Source organism: Lipotes vexillifer, unplaced genomic scaffold (assembly GCF_000442215.2).
Source record: "Lipotes vexillifer unplaced genomic scaffold, Lipotes_vexillifer_v1.1 scaffold1233, whole genome shotgun sequence".
NCBI classification, from domain to species: domain Eukaryota; kingdom Metazoa; phylum Chordata; class Mammalia; order Artiodactyla; family Lipotidae; genus Lipotes; species Lipotes vexillifer.
Window position 1 is genome coordinate 782,446 of NW_006782167.1, and position 22,432 is coordinate 804,877.

General features: G+C 42.0%; 1 protein-coding gene across 1 annotated transcript in view; it reads left to right on the forward strand.

Moving 5' to 3' along the window:
- DNAH9 (dynein axonemal heavy chain 9) overlaps positions 1-22,432 on the forward strand; it is a 301,371-nt gene that overhangs the window by 53,223 nt on the left and 225,716 nt on the right. The window contains 4 exon segments of the mRNA XM_007455019.1: positions 1,823-2,018; positions 2,113-2,538; positions 16,273-16,495; positions 17,096-17,262. Of these exon segments, the coding sequence (XP_007455081.1) occupies positions 1,823-2,018; positions 2,113-2,538; positions 16,273-16,495; positions 17,096-17,262 (1,012 nt within the window).

Genomic DNA, 22,432 nt, shown 5'->3' on the forward strand with positions numbered 1-22,432 from the left:
GCCATGGCTCACGGGCCCAGCCGCTCCGCGGCATGTGGGATCTTCCCGACCGGATTGCGAACCCGTGTCCCCTGTATCAGCAGGCGGACTTTCAACCACTGCGCCACCAGGGAAGCCCTAGTAAAGGGCTTGAAAGTCCTTTTGAAAGTCTTGAAAGTCTTTTAAATCCTTTAAACTATATGCAACCCAACCTATTAAATTATATGTACCTAATGCATGTAGGAATACAGAATATATCATGAGTACATATACAAAGCATAATTTTACTGATTTTTAAAAAAATTTCTCTATAATAATAGTATAGGGCTTCCCTGATGGCGCAGTGGTTGAGAGTCCGCCTGCTGATGCAAGGGACATGGGTTTGTGCCCTGGTCCGGGAGGATCCCACATGCCGCGGAGCGGCTGCGCCCATGAGCCATGGCCTCTGAGCCTGCATGTCCAGAGGCTGTGCTCCGCAACGGGAGAGGCCACAACAGTGGGAGGCCCGTGTACCGCAAAAAATAAAGAAAGAAAGAAAGAATAATAATAGTATAATTACTGTGATATTGGTAAACTTGCACTTCCTTAAGTTAAATATGCAGTGATGGGACACTCCTGAGTCCAGTAATGCAGATTTATCATCCTTACAGTTTTGAAGGCAAAGCCTTAGTCTTACATATCTTTGAGGGTCCCACAGTTGTTTAGTTCGGGAGAATGGCTAAGCAGTGGTAAGAAGAACGCCATCAATAATGTGGCTTAAAGGACTTGGAAGTCTGTCCCCCGGGTTCCAGTCCAAAGCAAGCACTCCAGGTTAGTTGCAAGTCCCTTCCATCCTGTGGTTCCACCGCTTTCTAGGGCCTGGTCTTCATTTCCATGGTTGAGCCTGGTCACTGCTCAGCATGCCGGCTCCAGCCTGTGGGAGGGCAAAGAGAACACAGAGGAGGCCCCCTGCTGCCTCGTGGACCACAGCCCAGAAGTGGCACCTCTTCCCACATCCCACTGGTGAGGGAACCACATTGCCATACCTAACTGCAAGCCCATCCACTTATACCTCTATTTCCAGGGAAGAAGGGATAATGGATTTCCATGAGTAGTCTCCACTGCCCGTGATGTCCAGCACGCAGCAGTCTCCTAAATACTTTTATAGTCAAAAAAATATATGAAAATAAGTGGTTATTAATAAGTCTAAGCATTTATCTTGTACTTGGAACATCTTGCTCCATATTATATTTTGATTTAAATTTAGCAAGACAAGTTAGTCTAGCAAGTAATCAGGGGTTTGTTAATCATTTATACTGTTTTTAAAAATCTTATCACTACAGAACTACAGAATTAAAATAAGTTCTGTTTTTACAGAAAAGGAGCAGAAGGGATAGGATTGTGACTTTTTTTTCACGCCTACAGTGGCTGCCAATGGGGAATGGCCTGGTTTGTGCACAGGAAGAAATCAGCTGTTTCCAAGAAACTGGCTTTGCAAAATCAACCTCTTCTCAGTCAGAGGCTGTACTGCCTCCCAGGAGAAGTTTGGGAATGCGGAAGGGGACTGGCTTGGGTTGATCAGTCACTAGGATGTGCTCTCTGAGGACAAGGAGAGTAAATGTCCTGCAATGCCCAGGATAGCCCTGCACAAGAATTAGCCTGTTCCAAATGTCAGTGGTTCCCCTATCAATAAACACTGCAGGACTGCCACCCTCACCTTTTCTGGGGTGTTAGCAAATTTTACATTTCCATTTTCTTATACCCAAACAGCTCATCTAAAGGAAAGAAATGCTCTGAGTGCTTTTAAAACAGTATTGCATTTTGCCTATCTTACCCATTCTCTTCTGTTTTCCTTGTTTTTCAGAATGTAAGGCAGGACTCACCCCAATATTTGAAGCACAACTGAGCTTAGCCATCCCAGAATTGGTTTTCTGTCCGTCTCTGGAGCCTGGAGTGAAGGGTGGCTCCTACGACATTGTTGAGGGTCTCATCACCAGCATTTTTAGGATATCGTCCTTGGTTCCGCGGCTTTCCCCTCAAAACGGCTCTCCCCACTATCAGGTACTGGATCTGCAAACATCGTGCCCTCCCATCAGATCTGGAGCCCCCTGTGAAGTGCTAGTGTCACCCGCCTGGTTTTGTCTTGCTCCCCTCGGTTGACTTGGAGGCCATGCCTGATCTGGCAGGCATGCGGGGCGAGCTGATGGGGCGGATGCAGGGCATGATGACCCTCTGCTGCGGCTATCGGAGCACCCTCAGCCAGTATTCCTACCTCTACGTGGAGGACCGGAAGGAGGCTCTGGGCCAGTTTCTGCTATATGGGCATGTGCTCACAGCAGAGGAGATGGAAGCCCATGCTGAGGACGGCATTCCAGAGAACCCGCCCCTGCTCCATCAGTTCAAAGCGCAGATCGACTGCTACGAAAAGCTCCATGAAGACGTGAGCAGGCTGGAGCCCATCCAGGTGTTTGACAGCTGGATGAAGATTGATGTGCGGCCCTTTAAAACGTCTCTGCTGAATATAATTAAGAAGTGGAGCCTCATGTTCAAACAGCACCTTGTGGACTACGTCACTCACAGGTAACACGGTCCTGCCAGCTTCCCGGGCTGTCAGGAACACCATGTTTTTAATCTTCTTCACATTTTTCTCCATAGGTTCTTGGTTAAATTAAAAATTAGAACAGCGGGTTGGAGGTTCCGGGCTTTTGGACACCAGCAGTAACGATAGTCCTGCCCTCTCATTTGTTCATCAGACCTGGCCTCTTTCTGTTTCGTTTTCCATTTGGTGCCCAGTGTGCGAAAGGCACTCAGTAAGTGGTAAATAATGTTAGAGACAGTAATAGCAGATCTAACCTCTCTTCACAGCTCTGACTGTGAAATCTCTTTAAGCCTGAGAAGCAGAGGGGGTCTAATGGGCCTCTTAGATTTTATTTCTCCCACTTACTCCTTGTCTCAGATTATCCAGCTGTGAAGCGCAGAAGCCCCTAAATCTACACACCCCTGATGCCTGCCAGTGCCACTCTAGCTGTGTGACAGATTGGGTATGAAACCCTGTCTGTTCCACCATAGACCTAGACCCCCCAGCCCAGCACCAGGCTCCCTAAGCCAGAACACCAACCTCTAGATAAATAATCAAGTTGGTTAGTAGTCTCCCAGTTACTTCACCTTAGCCTTGTCCTCACAGGTCTACCACAGGCAGAATCTCAGCTCCCAGCCCCTCCCCACAGAATCCTATGGAGTGCCATGGTCCCTCTGTTCAGTGATCAGTCTTTGGTGTATTAGCTGATGCTGCAGGGGAGCCCTCCCCAGAGTTTGGTGCTGGTCTTGCTTGCTGCTCAGTGATGTGGAAGGGAGACAGCCAAGTCGAGAATGCATCTATCTACAAACAAATTCTGAGAGACTTCGCAAGGGTGATGGTTCTCCACTATAGAAAAGCCTCAGAAATCATTTTGGAATGTTTCAAACAGAGCTTTCCAAGTGTTGTTTAAGAAGCAGCAGCCAGTTTCCCACATGAGAGTCAAGAAAGGGAAGCAATGGTGGCAGTTGGGGAGGTGGCAGTGTTGCTCCTGAATGGAGTACTGTTGAGGGGACAGCTCTGTGCTCTGTGGTCCCTCTCCATTAGCAGGTCTGGTGACCCAAGGACATGGGGACATGTTTCAGATGCAGATTTTATTATTATTTAGGTATGGCAAGGCCACAAGATCAGGAGATGACTGCTATTGAAAAGATAGTTTGTTAGATCCCAAGAGGAGGGGGGCACAGCACACCATGCAGGGCCAAATGGGGGGCACCAGTGTTAATCAGGAAGCAGAGGGAGTGAGGGGAAACATGGGCAAGAGCTTTTATTACGGCTTCCATGGAGAAGAATGGGCAAGACATTCTTCTCCAGGTTTAGGAGCAGGTTTAGGATTGTCTAGTTTTTAAAATAATTTTAACAGGCTCTGGGGTGTAGGGCCTGTCTTTTGTTGTCTGGTACCTGGCTGTGGGATTATAGGGCAGGTAAACTGTGGCCTGGAGAATGAGAACCAGATGGAGGAGGTGGTTGGGGATATGGACTTTGGATTGATTGGCTTGCATTTGAAAGGCACAGTCAAAAGCAGTTTGTTTACTATCTCTAGGAACTGGCTAACCCTGGGAGGGTCAATCCCTCCAGGGCCGACAAGGCCCCAAATGTCAGAGCATCAGAAACACAGGGTTGATACAGGGCATAGTTACAGCAGCTTCCATGTGTCCCTACCAGGTGAGACTTCACAGGATGTAACAGTTGTTTTAAAAGGAAAACACATGATAGAGCACTGAGAAGGCCTGAGTCCTCCTTGAACGCCTGTTTCCTTGTCTCTGAAAGAAGACAGTTTGACTGGATTCCTGTAAGGTGCCTTCCAGTTTTAATAGTTGGTGATCCATAAACAGACTACTTTGCTACACTTTGGGAGAATGTCTCATTGTGTTCTCAAAGATAAGATAAAAAATAAATAAATAATAAGAACAATAAAAAATATTTATTATTGAGTGTCTACTATGTACCTTGTAATTCTGTGATTTCCACCTTCTCTTAGTAGGTGTCAGGATTAATCTCACCTTGCCTTACATAAATACTTCATTTACTGACAGAAATCCAATCCTTCATTATCATCTGTCTTATTCAGCTTGGACTGCTATGATACTGCGATTTGTAATAAGACATATATATTGGATTGACCAAAAAGTTCATTCGGGTTTTTCCATAAGATGCATGGGAAAAAGCTGAGTGAACTTTTTGGCCAGCCCAATATTTGGTCTTCATCCCTGTTTCTGGCAAAAGCTCCTATAACCCTTGTATTTCCTAAGTGGTGAGAGCCATAAAGGTATCTTTTGTTATGTTAATGGTAACCTTTGGACCTCACCTATGGATGGGAGGTGGTTGCCAGAACAACCAACCATGTGATTAGAGGTTGAAACTTTCAGTCTTATTCCCCAGAACTCCAGGGAGGAGAGAGGGGCTGGGGATTGAATCAGTCTCCAGTGGCTGATGGTATAATCAGTCATACCTGTGTAATAAAGTCTCCATAAAACCCAATAAGATAGGGTTTCAGGAGCTCCCAGTTTGTGAATGTGTGGAGATTCAGAGGAGTGGTGCATTCAGAGAGGGTATAGAAGCTCCACATCCTTTCCCATACCTTGTCCTGTGCATCTCTTCCATCTGGCTGCTCCTGAGTTATATCCTTTTGTAATAAACCAATAATCTAATGAGTAAACAGGTTCTCTGAGTTCCGGGAGCCACTCCAGCAAATTAATCACATGCAAGGAGGAGGTCATTGGAACCTCTGTCCTATAGCTGGTCAGTCAGAGGCAAGGTGACAACCTGGACTAGTGTTTGAGTCTGAAGGGGGTGAGGCAGTCTTGTAGGACTGAGCCCTTAACCTGTGGAATCACCAGGTAAATAGTGTCAGAATTGAGTCAAGTTGTAGGACAGGCAGTTGGTGTTGAAGAATTGCTTGGTGGTGTGGGGTGCCCCCCTACCCACCCATAGGCATTGGAATTGGTATTAGGATCCTTGTAGCTGCCATAACAAAATACCACTGACTGAGTGACCTGAACAACACAAATTTATTTCTCACAATTCAAGAGGCTAAGAGGTCTAAGATCAAGATGCCAGTCAATTTGATTCCTGGTGAGAGCTCTCCTCCTAGCTTGCAGACAGCCGTCTTCTCACTGTGTCCTCACATGGCCTTTACTCAGTTCCTGTTTACAGATAGAGAAAGAGAGATCTCCCTCTTCCTCTTCTTATAAGGCCACTAATCCCTCATGGGGGCCCCACCCTGATGACCTCATCTAACCCTAATTACCTCCCCAAAGGCCTCAGCTCCAAATACCATCACAAATGGGGAGTTGGGGCTTCAACATATGAATCTGTGGGAGACACAGACATTCAGTCCATAGCATCATCTTAACTCTCATGCGCATTCAGCTCCTTATGCCCTGATCTTACTCAGTCCCACCCTTGACTTTGCAAAGCCCTCCCCTGTGCTCTTCCCCTGGACCTCAGGATCTTGCATCAGCAGAGTCCACTGTCCCTTAGTCTTCTCTCATCCTTTTTTTGCTCTAACTGAAACCCAGCTCTCTCCTGAGGATACTGCTTCCCTGCAGCCCTCCCAAGTAGGGCTGATTTTTCTCCTATATCCTTCTTACCACTGGGCCTAGAGGTAGATGAGATATTCTTGCTCTTCATTGCAGCTTCCATACCATTCCACCTGGTCCTCCCTCAAGATCTCCGGCTCCACTGGAGTGAATTCTATCAGACCGTACAACCTGCCACTTGTCCCTGCCACAGTCACCTGCCAAGCCCTTAGCCATTCCTCCCCTTCGTTGCAGGTCATGTCATCTGGCTCAGTCTCCCTTTCCCATCCTTCTGCTGATAATCATCCTCAGTGACTCAGCATCCACATGGAGCCTTCATTATACCTGCCTCTCATTTTCTTGACCTCTCTCTCCATTGCCCTTTCCTTCCGTCATACCTCTGCTACCTAATTCTGTGTTGTGCCCTCAGTGGCATGGAAGGAAAGATGAGCAAGTACTTGCTTCCCCTTCAAAATCTCAGGTTAAAGCGTTCCATTCTCTGACCACCACTTGGTGTCTTTCCAGCTCACTCACTTGGCAACAGTGCCATGCAAAGTTCTTCAGACCCATCAGGATTTCCAATCCATTGGTCCCAATGCTTTATCGGGATAGCTCAGTGTTTATCACCCTTGCTCCCCATTCCCGTTCCCACCTCATAAAACCCTGACTGTTTAAACTCAGTGCCCCACGCCTGCACCTGAGCAATTCATCCTTGATGAAGGAAAAACAAACCAGTCTTCTGACCAATCTCATATTAAATTTATGAACATAAATTTTTTAATGAACATTTTCATAGATTCTTCCCAACTCCCATAGACACTTTTTTCCTCTCTCCTTAAACCTCAAATATCCTCTCTGCCCTTATAGCCTTGCCTCTCATTTCACTGAAAAATTAGGACCAATCACAAGAGAGCTAGCTCACCTTTCACCAACAAATCTACCAACCTACCTGCATTTGAAGCCATACATTTCAACTACTACTCCTGTTACAGTGAATAAGCTGGTTTTCTAAGTCCAGCCTCTTTCTTCTCATCTACTCGAGAACTTACTTCCTTAAACATTCCCTATCAACAACACCATCTATTTTCATACATATTCCACAGCATGCAAATATATTGTCACATCTGGCATCTTAAAAAAAAAGAAAGGAACACAGTCCCAGGAGTCCTTCCAGCTACAGCATCATTTCTGTGTGCCCTCCTTCATAGCAAAATTCCTCAAAGGTTGTGTCTATACTTGATCCCTTTACTTCTTCATCTTCCATTCTGTCTCTACAAGAACTTTTATTATATAATGTAGCATAGGGGCTTCCCTGGTGGTGCAGTGGTTAAGAATCCGCCTGCCAACACAGGGGACATGGGTTTGAGCCCTGGTCCCGGAAAATCCCTCATGCCGCAGAACAACTAAGCCCGTGCGCCACAACTACTGAGCCTGCGCTCTAGAGCTCACGAGCCACAACTACTGAAGCCCACGTGCCTAGAGCTGGTGCTCTGCAACAAGAGAAGCCACCTCAATGAGAGGCCCGCGCACCGCAACAAAAAGTAGCCCCACTCACCACAACTAGAGAAAACCCGCCCACAGCAATGAAGACCCAATGCAGCCAACAATAAATAAAATAAAATAAATTAAGAAAAAAGAAATTTTTTTAAATGTAGCATACATATGATTTAGAGAAAAATATTAAAACGAATACTCGCATTTGCTTTATCCAGTGAAGAAACAGAACATTAGCTACATTTTAAAATTCCCGTATGTACTCTTCCCTGATTAAATCCCTCTTCCTCCCTACCAGATGTCACCCCTGCCCTAAATGTGAAATAATCCTTCCCATACTTTTCTTCATGGCTTAGTGTGTATATATATATATATATATATATATATATATATATATATATATATATACACACACACACACACAGATATCCATATATTGAGATTTCCATTTTAAAGCTATATAAATGAAACAGTGTTGCATACTGTATATCCCTCTGTCCCGTTTCTTTTATTCAGCATTATATTTGAGACCCATCCACGCTGAGAATATAGCAGTAGTTCATTCATTTCCCCTGCTGTAGGGTATCCCATCATCTGAATGTGCCACAATCTATCTATCCATTCTGTGGTTAATATGGTTGTTTCAGTTGGTTTCACTAATATCAACAAGGTTGCTATGCATTCTCTTATACAGCTATCACGGTATCCATGAGCAAACATGGCTCTAGGGTGTATGTCTAGGAGTGGAATTGCTGGGTCAGTGCACGTAATGACAAGTCTTGCAAAGGTGGATCGGCCATTTGTGAAGATTCCAGTAGCCCCACGTCCCCAACACCTCTTGCTGCTGACAAACTGTTTACTGCTGGCCATTCTCCTGGGAGCTTAGTGGTATCTCACTGTGATAGACATTTTACATTACTCTCACTATGAATAAAGTGGCTCATCTTTTTGTGTTTTTTGATGAGTCATTATGCTTCCTATTCTGTGCTTCTTCATAGCTCTTGCCCATTTTTTGTTGGACTTTATCTTCTCCCTTTTTATACTTAGAAGTGACTTATATATTGTATATCTAATCCTTTGCTGATTGTACATATTACAGATTTAGTCTCCCGTTTTGTGGCCCGTCTTCCCACTCCATTTATGGTATATTTTGATGACAAGTTCATTTTTATGTAGTCAAATGTGTCCATCTTTCCCTTGTGTTGTCTTCTTTTCTCTTGTTAAATAAATCCTTTCTTGTCCTGAGATCCTGATGATACTCTCCTACAAGTTTTATCTTTTGAGTTAAATAGCTCTTTGTCAGTCACTGCATTAATATGATGCAGTCCTAATTACTATAGCTCTATAATAAATCTTGATATCTGGCAGGGCGAGTCCCTGCCTTGTTCACTTTCATTAAGAATGTCTCAGTCATTCTTGGCCCTTCCTTACTATTTTACATACATTTTAAAATCAGTTTGTAGAAGAAAAAATCCATTGGGATTTTGATTATACTTGCAGTGACTATAGATCAATTTGAAGAGAATTGTCATCTTTGTAGTAATGGATATTCCTAAGAACATGTTATCTCTCCATTTATCTTCCTTAATATCCTTCAATGAAATTTTGTAATTGTTTCCTTTAAAATGATTTTCATGTCTTTCTTTTAAGATTTATTCTTAATATTTTATTTTTTGTTTCCTAGTGTAAATGATATTTTAAAATCATATTTTCCATGGAAATGAATTGACATTTGTATGTCAATTTTGTATCAAGCAACTCTACTAAATAAGTTGTTAATTCTAGTAATTCATCTGTGTACTCTCTGGGGTTTGTGTGCATAGTCATCATCTACAAATTTATGATAATTTTATTTCTTCCTCCTCAGTCTTTTTTTTAAAATGCGTTTTATCGCTATTTCTTATCTGACCACACTGACTAGGACTGTCAGTATAACATCGAATAAAGTGGTGATGGTAAGTATCCTTGTCTTGTCCCCAATCTTAAAGGGGATACTTTCAACATTTCATTACTTAGTATAATACTCTGTGAGTTTTTTATGGCATCTCTTTATCTGATTAAAGAAGTTCTCTTCTAGTCCTAATTTGTTAAGAGGATTTAGCGAAAATGGGTATAACATTTTGTCAATCGTTTTTTCTAACTCCATTAAGATAATTCTGTTTTTTTCCCCTCAATATGTTAAAGTTGTGACTGTATTATTTGGCTTCTAATACTGAACCAACCTAGCATTACTGAGTTAAGCCCAACATGAAATATTGGCTTTTTCAATATATTCATTGGTTGACTTTGTTTGCAGATATTTTAGTTAGCACTGATGTGTCTGTTTTTGATGAAACTGGCTTTCAGTTTTTCCTTTCTGTAACATCTTTGTCTGATCTTGCTCTGTGGTTTTCTAGCTTCATAGCATGGGTTAGGAAGTAACCTTCTTGTTTTTTCTCCGTAAGAGTTGGTGTAAGATTGAAATTCTCTAATCCTTGAAAGTTTAAATCTCCTATTGAAACATCTGGCTTGGTATTTTGCTTGTGGCAAGATTTTTACCTGTAATTTTTCTAATGTTTATAGGAATATTAAGGTTTTCTATTCCTTAGTAAGTCATATTTTTCTAGGGATGTATGCATTTCATGTAAATCTTCAACTTATTGTCATGAAATTTATATTATGCTCTTACCTGTTTAATCTCTACAGAATCTATGGATATGTTCCTTTTTAGATTTCTGTTCATTTCTATTGTGCTTTCTGGCTTCTTTACTTAATTAATCTTCCAAGAGATTTACAAAAAACAATCTTATGAACCGATTGATCCTCTTTATTATAATTTGATTTCTATTTTGATAATTTATTCTTTTATGTTTATTATTTCCTTCTATTTTCTTTGGGTTTATTTTCTGTCCTTTGGCTAAGTTAATATGTGTGCTTTGCTGTTCACCTTGAGCCCTCTGTCTTTTTTAATGTAACACTTAAAGTTATAATTTCCCTTCTAAGTACAATTTCACCTACATCTCACAAGTCTTAGTAATAATTAAGCTCTAAATATTTTTAACATTCATTATGATGTACTTATATATTTTTTTAATCTTAAAACATGGGTTCTTCTAGTTGCATTTCTGTCATTAATTTCTAACAATTGTATTGTGGTCAGAGAATGTAACATATGTAATAACAAGCTTCTGAAATTTGTTGAATTTGGTCAGTTTTTATAAATGTTCTGTGCATATTTGAAAAGAATGTGTACTCTATAAATGTTGGGTATAATGTTCTGTGCATGCCTATTTGATCAAACTTGTTTTCTTCAAATCCACTATAACCTCGCTGCCTTTTTTTTTTGTCTGCTTAATTTATCGATTACTGAGATAACTGTGTTAAAAATCTTCCACTTTGATGGTAGAGTGTCAATTTCTCCTTGTAATTCTGTCACTTTTTGTTTCATATTTTTTAAGGTTATGCTGTGTGAGCATACAGCGTTTGACTTTTTATATATTCCTGGAAAATTGAATCTTTTAGCCACACGTTAAAAATCTTTTATCACTAGCTATATTTCTTGTGTTAAAGTGTGTTTTGTTATATATTAGTATAACAAAACCAATTTCCTTTGTATGACATTTGCCTGGTGTCTCTTATTTTATCCTCTGGCTTTCAATATTTCTGTGCCTTTATATTAGAAGAGATCTTTATAATTGATATAGAACTGAATGTTTTATCCACCTTAATATCTTTCTTTTAACTGGAGCATTTTGTTCATTAATGTCTGTTGTGCTATATTTGAATTCATTTGTACCATTTTATTGTGTCCTCTCTATTTGTTCTTCTTTTCTTTGTTTTCTTTCTTGCCTGCTTTGGGTTGCATTTTTTAAAATATTTTCTTTTATTTTTCCTTTTTCTTATTCCATTTTTTCCCTTCTGCTAATTTGGATGTTGTGCTATCTAAGTCTTCTTTTCTAATAGTTAACCATAGCTATTTTAAAAAACATTCTTAAAAGGAATAAACTAATCAGTACCGTTACTCTTTTCACAACCAATACAAGGACTTTAGTTTGATCTCAACCGTTCATACATCAAATTATATTCTATAATTCCAAGTAATTAGAATTGTTCTCTGCTATTTATCTAAACTCCACAAATCATACTTTATTTTCATATACTCAGCTGTTTATTTAAAGTTATCTACATATTTACCAATATCTTTGCTCATTCCATCTTCCTACATTACAGACACGCTATCTGAATTGTAGTCATTAGAAGGTCCGTTAATGAGGTTCTTTTGGTAAAACTCTCATTCTTTTTCTCTCCAAATGCATGTATTTTGCCCTTGTTCTTGAAAAAATTGATATGTGGAAGAGAGAATTCTAGGATAACATATTTTCTGTAAGCCTATTGAAAATATTATTCCATTGTGTCCTGGCTTCATTTTTGGTGTTGCATCGTCAGCCATCAACTTAGGGGTTTTTTTATTAATAGAAATCCGTCTTTTCTCTGCAGCTAATTTTAAGATTTTTTTTCACTTTTGGTAATCTGCAGTTTCATACTGATGTACTTATGTGAGGGTTTCTTTATATTAATTTCACCTTGAATTTGTTGGGCTTCCTTGATCTTATATTTGGTGTCTTTCATTAATTTAAGAAAATTCTCAGCCAAGATATCCTCAGAGATTGCTTCCTGCCCATTCTCTCTATTACCTCCTTCTGGACCTCTTATTACACTTGTTACACTTATACACTTTTAAATATCACCCATGTATTTGAATAATTTTCAGTTTTCAGTTGTTTGTCTTTCTTTACTGCAGTTGAATAATTTCTCCACTTTTATCAAACAGCAGCCTAATTCTCTCTTTTAGTGTTGTCTAAATCTCTTGTTTAATCCATTCATTGAGCTTTAAATTTTAATTATACTTTCCATTTTTAGATCTTATATTTGGTTATTTTACAGTTTTGCTTACTCATTTTTATACCCTCCTGTTCTTTGCTCAAATTCCTTCTTTTTTATTTATTCATTTTTCAAGTTTTAGAATACATTTACTAGAGGATAATCTTAAGATAACTTTTGATTTGTCAGCCTAAAAATGGTTTGTTTCTTCTTGCCATAGATCAAAGTTAACATAAAGGCCTATGGAAAATTATTAGCTTCCTTCTACTGGAATTGCCCGCTAACATAGCACAGTATGATCATTTTTGCATTGCTAGAGCACATATTAAAAGTTTCTTTTCGGGCTTCCCTGATGGCGCAGTGGTTGAGAGTCCGCCTGCTGATTCAGGGGACATGGGTTCGTGCCCCGGTCCGGGAAGATCCCACATGCCGCGGAGCAGCTGGGCCCGTGAGCCATGGCCGCTGAGCCTGTGCCTCTGGAGACTGTGCTCTGCAACGGGAGAGGCCACAATTCACAAAATAATGCCATCACAGGCCATAATTTTCATATTATCCACTTCAGTAAGTTTTGTCACTTCTTGAATCCATCATTTGATACAAAGGTCCACACACTATCACAGATTCTGGGCATATTTGGAAAGCCGCTGAAATCACCTCCATTCCTGATTATGAGACAATGCTGAATTTATGCTTGAACATAAAGGCAGTTGGGGCCAGGATAAGGCACGGTGACCTGTTGAGAATGTAAGAGTTTATCTAGGCTTCTGAAGGGTGATTCCTAAAGAAAGCATTTCTGTACAAACTGATATATCATACTTAAAAGGATGAAGTTGTTTTTCTTAGTAAATCTTGAATAGATGTCTGGGAAACTGCAGGGAAAGCCTTTGCTCCTGGTATGTGGGTCAGAAATCGTAAAGCAAAGCACCTAAACAAGAACTCTTTTGTCTTTTGACATATTAAATATTGCTATTTTATATGCTCCACCTGAATTCCAGTATCTAAAATATTCACAGGTTTAATTCAGCTGTTTCTGCTGGCTCCCACTCATGGTGACTTCTTTCCTTATGTATTTTGTGACTTGATTATAAAATCATGTTCCTTGGAGAGTAATCCTTTGAGGATTGGATTCTTGTTGCATTCCTCCAGAAAGGATTTTCATTTGTTTCTGCCGGTCATCATGGGACTCTTCCAACCCCAGACCACTTGTACCTCAACTTACAGTAGTCCATCTAGTGTCATGGTTAATTTGGGCAAGTTTCCATGCTGTCCCATACCACGCAGCCTGTTTATTTCTTGTTCACCCTTAATGGCGTTGCAGCTTCACCCGCAACTTCCTATTAGCTTCCTCACCTTGAGTGGGCCCTAGGCTTAATCACCTGTTCCCCAGTTCTCATCAAGAATCAAAGTAGAAGCTCAAGATTCAATAGCAACTATCCTGTGAAAGCCAGCTTTGAACCTTGCTTACCTCCCAGGGTTCTTGCTTTCACTACATTTTCAGCTTCTGGAGATGCCTTAATTTCATGCCACCTTAGTGATGCATTTTTAAGTGATTTTGAAATATGTGCTTAAGCATTTCTTTTGTCTTAGCAGAAGGGTCATTCATATTATCGTGTACATCATACAGCTAGAAACAGAAATCCGCATCCTCCAACTTATCCTCCAGTCAGGCCTTTATTAGACTGCTCAACTGAAACCAGTCTTGCCAAGAGCAACGATGATTTTCATATGGCTGCATCCAATGGTGATGATCAGTCATCGTCTTACTTGTACCTCTCTGCAGTATTTGGTACAGCTGATCACTCCCTCCTTCCCAAACGGTTTCTTCAGGAGACCTCACTTTCTTGATTTCCTCCTTCGAGGTCTCCTTGACTGGGCTCATCTCCTCCAGGACTCAAAATATTAGAACTCCTGAAACCTTGATCCTGGAATTTCATTTCTAGCCACAGCCATATTCCAGGTGATATTTAATCTAATACTTTGAATAATCTGTGTGCTGATAACTACCAAATTTATATTTTTAGCCCCGTCTCTTAAGAACTCTAGACTTAAGTTCAACTGCCTAATAAGTATCTCTGTTAGATGTCTGGGAGGCATGTCAAACCTAACACATTTATTTCTTTATTTTGACCGGGCCAGGTGGCTTTCAGGATCTTAGTTCCCTGACCAGGGATCGAACCCGGGCCCCGGCAGTGAACATGCCAAGTCCTAACCACTGGACCACCAGGTAGTCCAGTAGCCTAATGGCATTAGACATTAGGCATTTCAGTAGTCTAATGGCAGTAGACCTTAGGTTTAGGGAATTCCCTAAACCTAACATGTGTAAAATTTATCTCCTTCCCTCTTCTCCCTCCAAACCCCCCCCCAGTCTTCCCCAATTCTTCCCCATCTCTTTAAATGGCATCATCATTCACCCCATTGCCAGGAGTCCTTATTGATTTCTTTATTCCCTCATACCCCTCCCCCAACCCATTAGTGGGTTTTATTAGCTCTGCACGCAAAACTGCCTTGAATCTGACCGCTCCTCATGTCCACCATCCGGGTCAAAGCCAGTATCTTCTGTCACCCAGACAACCACAGTAGTCCCTAAGTGCCCCCCTGGCTTCTGTTCTGTCTCCCCACGCATGTCACCATCACCATCACCGTCACCACCTCCGGCTGAAATCTGTTCTCCTCCATCTGTAGTTCTTTTTGAAAACCAGTCAAATTATGCCCTTCTCCGCAGGATTCTCACACTTAGAATAAAATCCGAGCTTCTCATCATGGCCAATAAGGCCTCCCCGTGGCGGGCCCTTCTCTGATGTCTTCTCCCTCGGTGCCCCCTTCTGTTCTCCTTATGCTTCTGCTACCCTGACTTTCCCCTTTTCCTCAAGAGAATCAAACTGAATCCAGCTTCAGTGCCTTTACTCATGCTGCCCCCGTCCCTGGAAAGCTCTTTTCCTGTTTCTTTCTTGACTCACTCCTTCATATTGTTTACATTTCTGCTCAAACATCACCTCCATAGAAAGGCCTTTACTGACCACTCCATATAAAATCGTTCTGACCTTAGTCTCTATGCCCTTATTTCATGGCACTCATCGCCATGTGAAACTGTACCATTTATCTCATTGATCTGTGTCACATTTATTTTTCCCACTAGAATGTAAGCTTCATAAAGACAGAGACTTTATCTTATTTATTATACTATTCTCAGAACCTGGAAGCAGGCTAGGGCTCATAATAGTTGCCCAATGAACATTTTTGAATTCAAGAATGGATCTCATTTAACTCTCAAAATAACCAATCTTGTAGATGAGGAAACTGAGGCTCAGAGATGTTAAGTGACTTGGCCATGGTTACACATCTAGTAAGTGTCAAAATTAAACCCAAGTGTGTATGACCTTTGAGGCCATAGTGTTTATTTTCAGTTTTTTAAAAAATAATTTGAGATTCACAACATAATTTGTAATATATTTACTTTGAAATAATTTCACTTTGAAATAATTTCAGACTTACAAAAAAAGTTGTAAAAATAGTACAAAGAATTCTCTTTCACCTTTACTCAACTTTCCCAAATGATAACCTCTTAGATAACCAACCACGGTACAGTTATCAACACAAGGAAGTTACTATTGATGTGGAAGTAGTAACTTACTTAGTACGGACTTAACTCACATTTCACCAGTTGTCCCAGTAATGCCCCCTCCATCATGGAGGGCTAAGTCTTTGTCCTTTGCGACCTTGACACTTCTGAAGAGGGTCGTATCTTACCATCAGGATATGGAGAGTTTTCCATAATAATAGCTATTAATGTTGGGGAACTAAATAAATCTTCCTTTCAAGGAGTGAAAGGAGAATGGCTCCTCACATTCTGTTTGTTTTGCTCAGCTTGGCCGACCTTGAAGCATTTATAAAAAACAGCGAGAATGGCTTGCTCAAGAAAGTCAGATAAGGAGATTTCCAAGGATTGGTTGAAATTATGGGACACCTTATGGCTCTTAAAGAACGACAGAGCAGCACTGATGAGTTGTTTGAGCCTTTAAAGCAGACTATTGAATTGCTGAAGACCTATGGACAAGAATTGCCGGAAACACTGTTCAGGCAGCTGGAAGTCAGTGCAAAGTTTATGTTTTCTTAATAAAAGAAATAGAGGGAAAGTTTGGGGATTTCAGAGTGGGATGAGGTGGGTTGAAGTAAATGAAAAACAGGGCTTGGTGATTACTCAAGGTCCATGCTTTGGAGCTAAATGTGTCGCACATGTATAATGTGTACCACTTTCTTGAAACTCAATAAATACGAAACACTGTAACGCTGGACATATATGGGAGAACTGATGTGGATGATGTGTTTGGGTTCTTTTTCCAGGATTATGGATGAGCTGAATTCTTCATTCAGAGAAAAAAAAAGCAGGTCTGAGGAATGTTATGATGGTCTAAGAGATGTGGGGCATAAAAGGAAATAACTAGGCACTCTTAGAAAATGTAGAAAAGGACCAGGGTTACTGGGTTAGAAGTTGAGGGCAAGAAGGATAGTGTTGAGTCAGAAGTAGGTGATCATCGGGAGAGTGGGCATCCAGGGAGCCAAGTCAAGGAAGGGTCGAACGCTGCCACGGCATCAGAGCCTGGCATCGGGGCAGAGATGGAGACATCCGGGTGCGTCCAGCCTCAGGACTGTGGGGGAGGGTCTGACCATACTGAGGTCTCCTTTGCAGGAGCTGCCTGAGAAATGGAACAAGATTAAAAAGATGGCTGTTACCGTGAGGCAGCAGGTGGCCCCCCTGCAGGCGAATGAAGTGACCCTCCTCCGCCAGAGGTGCGCGGCCTTCGAGGCAGAGCAGCAGCGGTTCTGGGAGCGATTCCGCAGAGAAGCCCCCTTCAGGTATGCACCCAAGTTGCCACCACTGCTTCCCGGCCTTTAAGCACGGCAACATCTTAAGTCACGGTGATCTCTCCGTGGAGTTCGCGTATTCTTTTAACAAGTGAAGACTAGTTACTAGTCTTCCCTCCCATTTAGGTCCACTGGTTAGAACCTGGTGCTCATGTTCACAGAGTACCACTGCTGCCCGCGTGGGATGAACAAAGACTGTACAAATACTTTTAAAAAGTCTAGAAGCTTCTGTGTCTCCAGGTCTGTAAAGGGATTGTGTGTGGTAAGATTACTAGGTTTTTACTAAACTGTTAGTATTCTAAATTCTCCCAGACTCCTGTTCTTTTGGTTTAAAATAGTGGCTGATAGAATTTTAAAATAATTTTGGAAGGCATTTCAGTAGCCTAATGGCAGGATTTGAAGTGATAGATTTACTTCAAGGTGTACTTTCTCTGCTTAGTAGTTAGTTCTCAGACTCCTCCCTACTTGTGGTCAGGGGTCTTTACACGAACAAAACAACTGTGGGATGGGCAACACCCATCCACACGTGCCCACGTGCACACACACACAAGTCCTTTTCTCAGGGGCTCACTGCCTTGGTGGAGAAATCTACAGGGTCTGCTCTGGTCTGCTCCTCAGCGTCGGGGGCTCCAGCCAGGGGTACCAGCCGGCTCTGTGTCTGCTGACATGCCAGCTGAAGTGGACACTCTCCCCTCAGGCCAGCTCCGGGGTTTGCTTCTGTTTCCCTAGCGGGCTTCCTGCTGGGTCTCTTCTGTAGTTTTGGAAGTCTCTAGACTGAAAAATGCCCTATGTAAGGAGCAAGGAAGCTTTTTATTTTCAAGGGTTACTTACACACAGAAATCTGACATTGAGAGATACACACTAAAGCAACAAACAAAATGGAAAAAGAAAATCACAGCTTTATCGGGAGGAAAGACAACATAATGATTAAGTACATGGACTCTGGATTTAACAAGACTGGTGTCTAATCTCAGGTTCACTACTCACTGCCTAAGTCAGGGCAGTCACTTAATATCTCTTTGCTTCAGTTGCCTCATCTGTAAAGCGGGGTTAATAATGGTATCCACCTCATAAGGTTGTTGATAGGATTAAATAACGAACCTTTGCAAGTTTTAGGCATAGGACCTGGCACTAGGATAACCAGGCATCCTGGTTTACCTGGGACAGTTTTGGGGTTTTTTTTTCTTTTCTTTTCTTTTCTTTTTTTTAATTAAAGCATAGTTGATTTACAGTGCTGTGCTAACTGGGATGGTTGTGGTTTTAACACTGAAAGTCATACATCCAGGGAAGCCCCTCTATTTCAGGCAAACTGAGACTTAGTCACCTCACCTGGCACACAGTAAGGGCCTACCTATTCTATTATTCATTCATCAAACATTTCTTAAGCAGCTACTGTCTCCCAAGCGTTATACTTGGGGCTAGAGAGAACGAGATGAGTATGTCAAGAGGCAGGGGAGGACAGATGTGTAAACTGTGCTTACGATAAACATACAACATGGAGTTCTAAAGCATTAAAATCACCCAGGGTCCAGTCTGTCCCACAGACCAACTAAATCAGACTCTCTGGGGATGAGACCGGGCATCAGTAGTTTGTAATGCTCCCCGGGTGACTCCAATGTGCAGCCAAGGTAGAGACTGCCTCCCTAAGAGAAGTAACTGGTTCCCTTTTAAGCAACCATTCCAGGGCATGTAACTCCAAATGAGTCTGTGTCCCTTTAGAATAAGTGCCTTAGGAGCTATGCCCTTGTTCCAAAGAAGCATATATTGCTCAAAACATTTGTGGAACTTCTTTTGGGACTATTCCTTCAGAGTCTGAAGCACATTCTTTTGATTCTCCTTTGGGCATACAGTTGAATTTCTGAAATTCGACACTGATCACACAGGGCCAAAGCTGGTGAGGCAGGCGGGCAATTAAGCTGAGTATTTCTGCTCAGTGCTAACAATATCCACACCTAAGGCAACAGCCACAAAGGTAATGACACTGATATTTTACATCATCTGTCTCTTTTTAAAAAAATTTCTAAAAAGGAATTCAAAGATGTCTGGTGAAATATCTTCCCAAACAGACTCCGGAGACCGCCTGAATGGAACAGCCCTCGTTTGCTGCTGTGTTTCTGTATGTCTACTGGAAATCTGGCATCCCTCCTTCCTAGTTACATCACGTGTGTATATTGATCAGCTCTTGTTGTTTTTTAATTTGATAGCTGCATTGGTTTTTCTTTCTTAGCACTTTTATTGATATCTGTCTGCTGGCTGTAAGGATATTGCTACCCTTAACTGGGTCTTGCAAATTCACATCTGTTAATTTAACATGCAGATGAATCTTTGCAAGAGACTTTGAAAAGAACTGCTCACAGCAGTGTGGAAAGCCAAACATTACTGCAATTTTGATGTTTTTCTCTTCTTGTCAAGAAAACTATCAAGACTAGAGCAGAATAGTGGATTTATGGCTGAAGGGAATCTTCATGGGTGTCAGCGCATGAGTTTGTTTCTTAGTTTCGTGTGCATGAATGTGTGTGTTTAAAATGTTTAGACACCGTATGTGGCAAATGAGTTGAATTCTGGTTCCTCCACTTTCAGATCAATTTCTAAAATGCATCTCTGTGAAGGCAAGTTTCCGTTCCCGATTAGATTATAGGTGAAGCTCACGCTGATCTTGTCTTTGGGAGGAAAAGGAAAGTGTGTGTCTCATCTGGCCCTTGCAGTCTGACAGGTGCAGGATGAATCAGGTCATTGGGGGAGGGTCTTTCTTCATGTTCAAGTTGAGTTTTTCTTCTTCCTTCTGTTCTTAACTCGAAGCTGTATCAGCACATTCCTAGCTGAGCTCTCTCACTTCTCAGTAATTGGCTAAACCATCATAGCCAGATTCAAGCCCTTCTCACACCTCTCGAAATTGGAGACTCATTCTCCCCTTTGAGTGACAGGGATGCATCAAGCTTCTGGCGGCTCTCTTGTTCAGTTCCTGCCCTTGAGCACAGGCTTCCTGGCTTTAAGGAACGAATGCCATGTTATCCAGTCTCCTTACCCACATCAAGATCAGGATAATCCAGGGGTTTCTGGGTCAAAGCATTTGATCCCTAAAGCTCCAGTTCAATGGAGACCATCAGTGTTTCCAGCTGGCCAGCCACCAGATTCTGTGAACGGTGGGGAGAACCTTCCTAAAGACCTCCTCCCATTGGGTGCTGTCCTGCATGACAACCAGCAAAGCAAGGCTTTCCAAATAACCCAGTGCAGCAAACGTGAGGAAAGAAGGGCCTTCATCTTGCTTGTGCAGGGTCTCTTGTCCCTTCAAAAGTTGGAGAAAAGAGTAAGTATTAGTCATGAAATCTCTCAGGGGCATATCAGTATCGTCAGACATGTCATTAGTGCAGCTTGACCCTGTTCTTGCAGTTAATCTGACTCACTCACCTGACTCAGGCTTCCGTAGAGCAGAAGCCGTTGTGTTCTCAACAGTGGAGTCAGCAAAAAATGATTTAAGTGCTAGGGTCTTCAGATAATACAGATTCCCTGACCTCAAGGACTTAACAGCCTCAGGGTCAATTTCAAAAATGAGTAACCAGACATGTCCATGGGGGCCTACTTTAACGCCCACTGGGGAGGCAGTTCACAGCCCTTGCAGAAGCTGTGCTTCAGCCAATGGGCAAATGAGACTTAGCCATTTGGAAAAAAGAGGGGTGGACAGCCAAGATATTCCAGGCAAAGGAAGCAGAACATAGAGACACACAGGGGGATGAAAACATAACAACCAGCTGGAGGACTGCATGTATGTGTAGCTGGGATGCAGGATGTGGGAGATGAGGATGGAGAGGTCCAGGTGACCAGGCCTTGACCATGAATGAGCACTGAGGAGTACAAGCATGAGAACAACACACATCATGGAAACACCAGTCTTGTGGCTGCAGAGAGCAGAGTGGAGCGAGATGGACTCAAGGTGGGGCCTCCATGGGGGGTGGGTGGGTGATTGCAACAGCTGGGTGCGAGGCAGGAGGACTAAACTGAGGCCGTGGCAGTGAGCATGGAGGAGGATGGACGTGAGGGAGACGTAGGAGGGAGAATCAGCAGGATTGAGTGAATATGGGAGATGAGCAGGGAGAGAGCCTGGTGTAATTCTCCATCTTCCATCTGGACCAGTAAGCTGGAAGGGGTGTGTTCCGCTGCTCCTGAGATGGGGCCACAGGATGGGAAGAGCCAAAAGGTCACCAGGTCAGAGGGGGCGTGCTGAGTTTTATGGTACCTGTGGGGTATCAAGCACAGGTGTGTCACTGTTCCTTGTATGTGCAGGTACAGAACTGAGGTTGACATTTACCAGCCGCTCACTTCCCAAGAATTCATTTAAGTCACTTAGTCCTCTCTTTCTCTTTGTGCCTATGTCTAGGGCAGGCCTGAATCTGTACTTTTTCCAAGATCATACAGATGAGCACTGTATTTCCATTTCTCTTAATTATAGTTTTATTCATCTAGACTTTCCAGGCATTTCTCTTTTAGATTAAAATACTTTTGCATTATTATTTCAATTTCAAAGGCTAACTACACCCTTTCCCCTCCTATTACTTTCTTGTTCTCACACCGTGTTGTTCCGCCAGGCTTTGGAGAACTGCTTCGAGTTTATTAGGCACATTAATCAGGTCTGTGAATATCCTGACAGTTTGCATTAGAGCTTTGAAATGGGAAGAGGGTTACCTGCTCCCCTGTCTAGAGGTTCCTTTCAACCACCTAGGTCAAATTAACTTTTATGTGTGCTCAGCTACAGGAAATGAAAACCCACAGATTTAAACCATAAACAAAAATTATGCCACGGGGCAGATGAAGTTTGGAATAGGTTTGACAAATGATCACCTCCTACAAACATTTGAGGAACCAGTATTGATTCAAGGATGTTCATGTGCACTGAGGAAAGAAGAGTTAGGAAGATCATTCATTGTCTTCTGTGTCCACAGACCCCCAACCCTCTGATAGCCTGAATTTTATTCCATTAATAAATTAAACAGAATGTGGGCTTTTAGAATTTGTCTAATTTATACTGACACCAAGTAGCTAAATTCACTTTCCAAGTTCACTCTAATGAAGTTAGAAAGTAGAACCAACGCACTACACACTCCAACAATTAGTCTTTGGAGAGAATATGCAGAAGGAACCTTCATTCTTGGTAATCTTTCCTGCT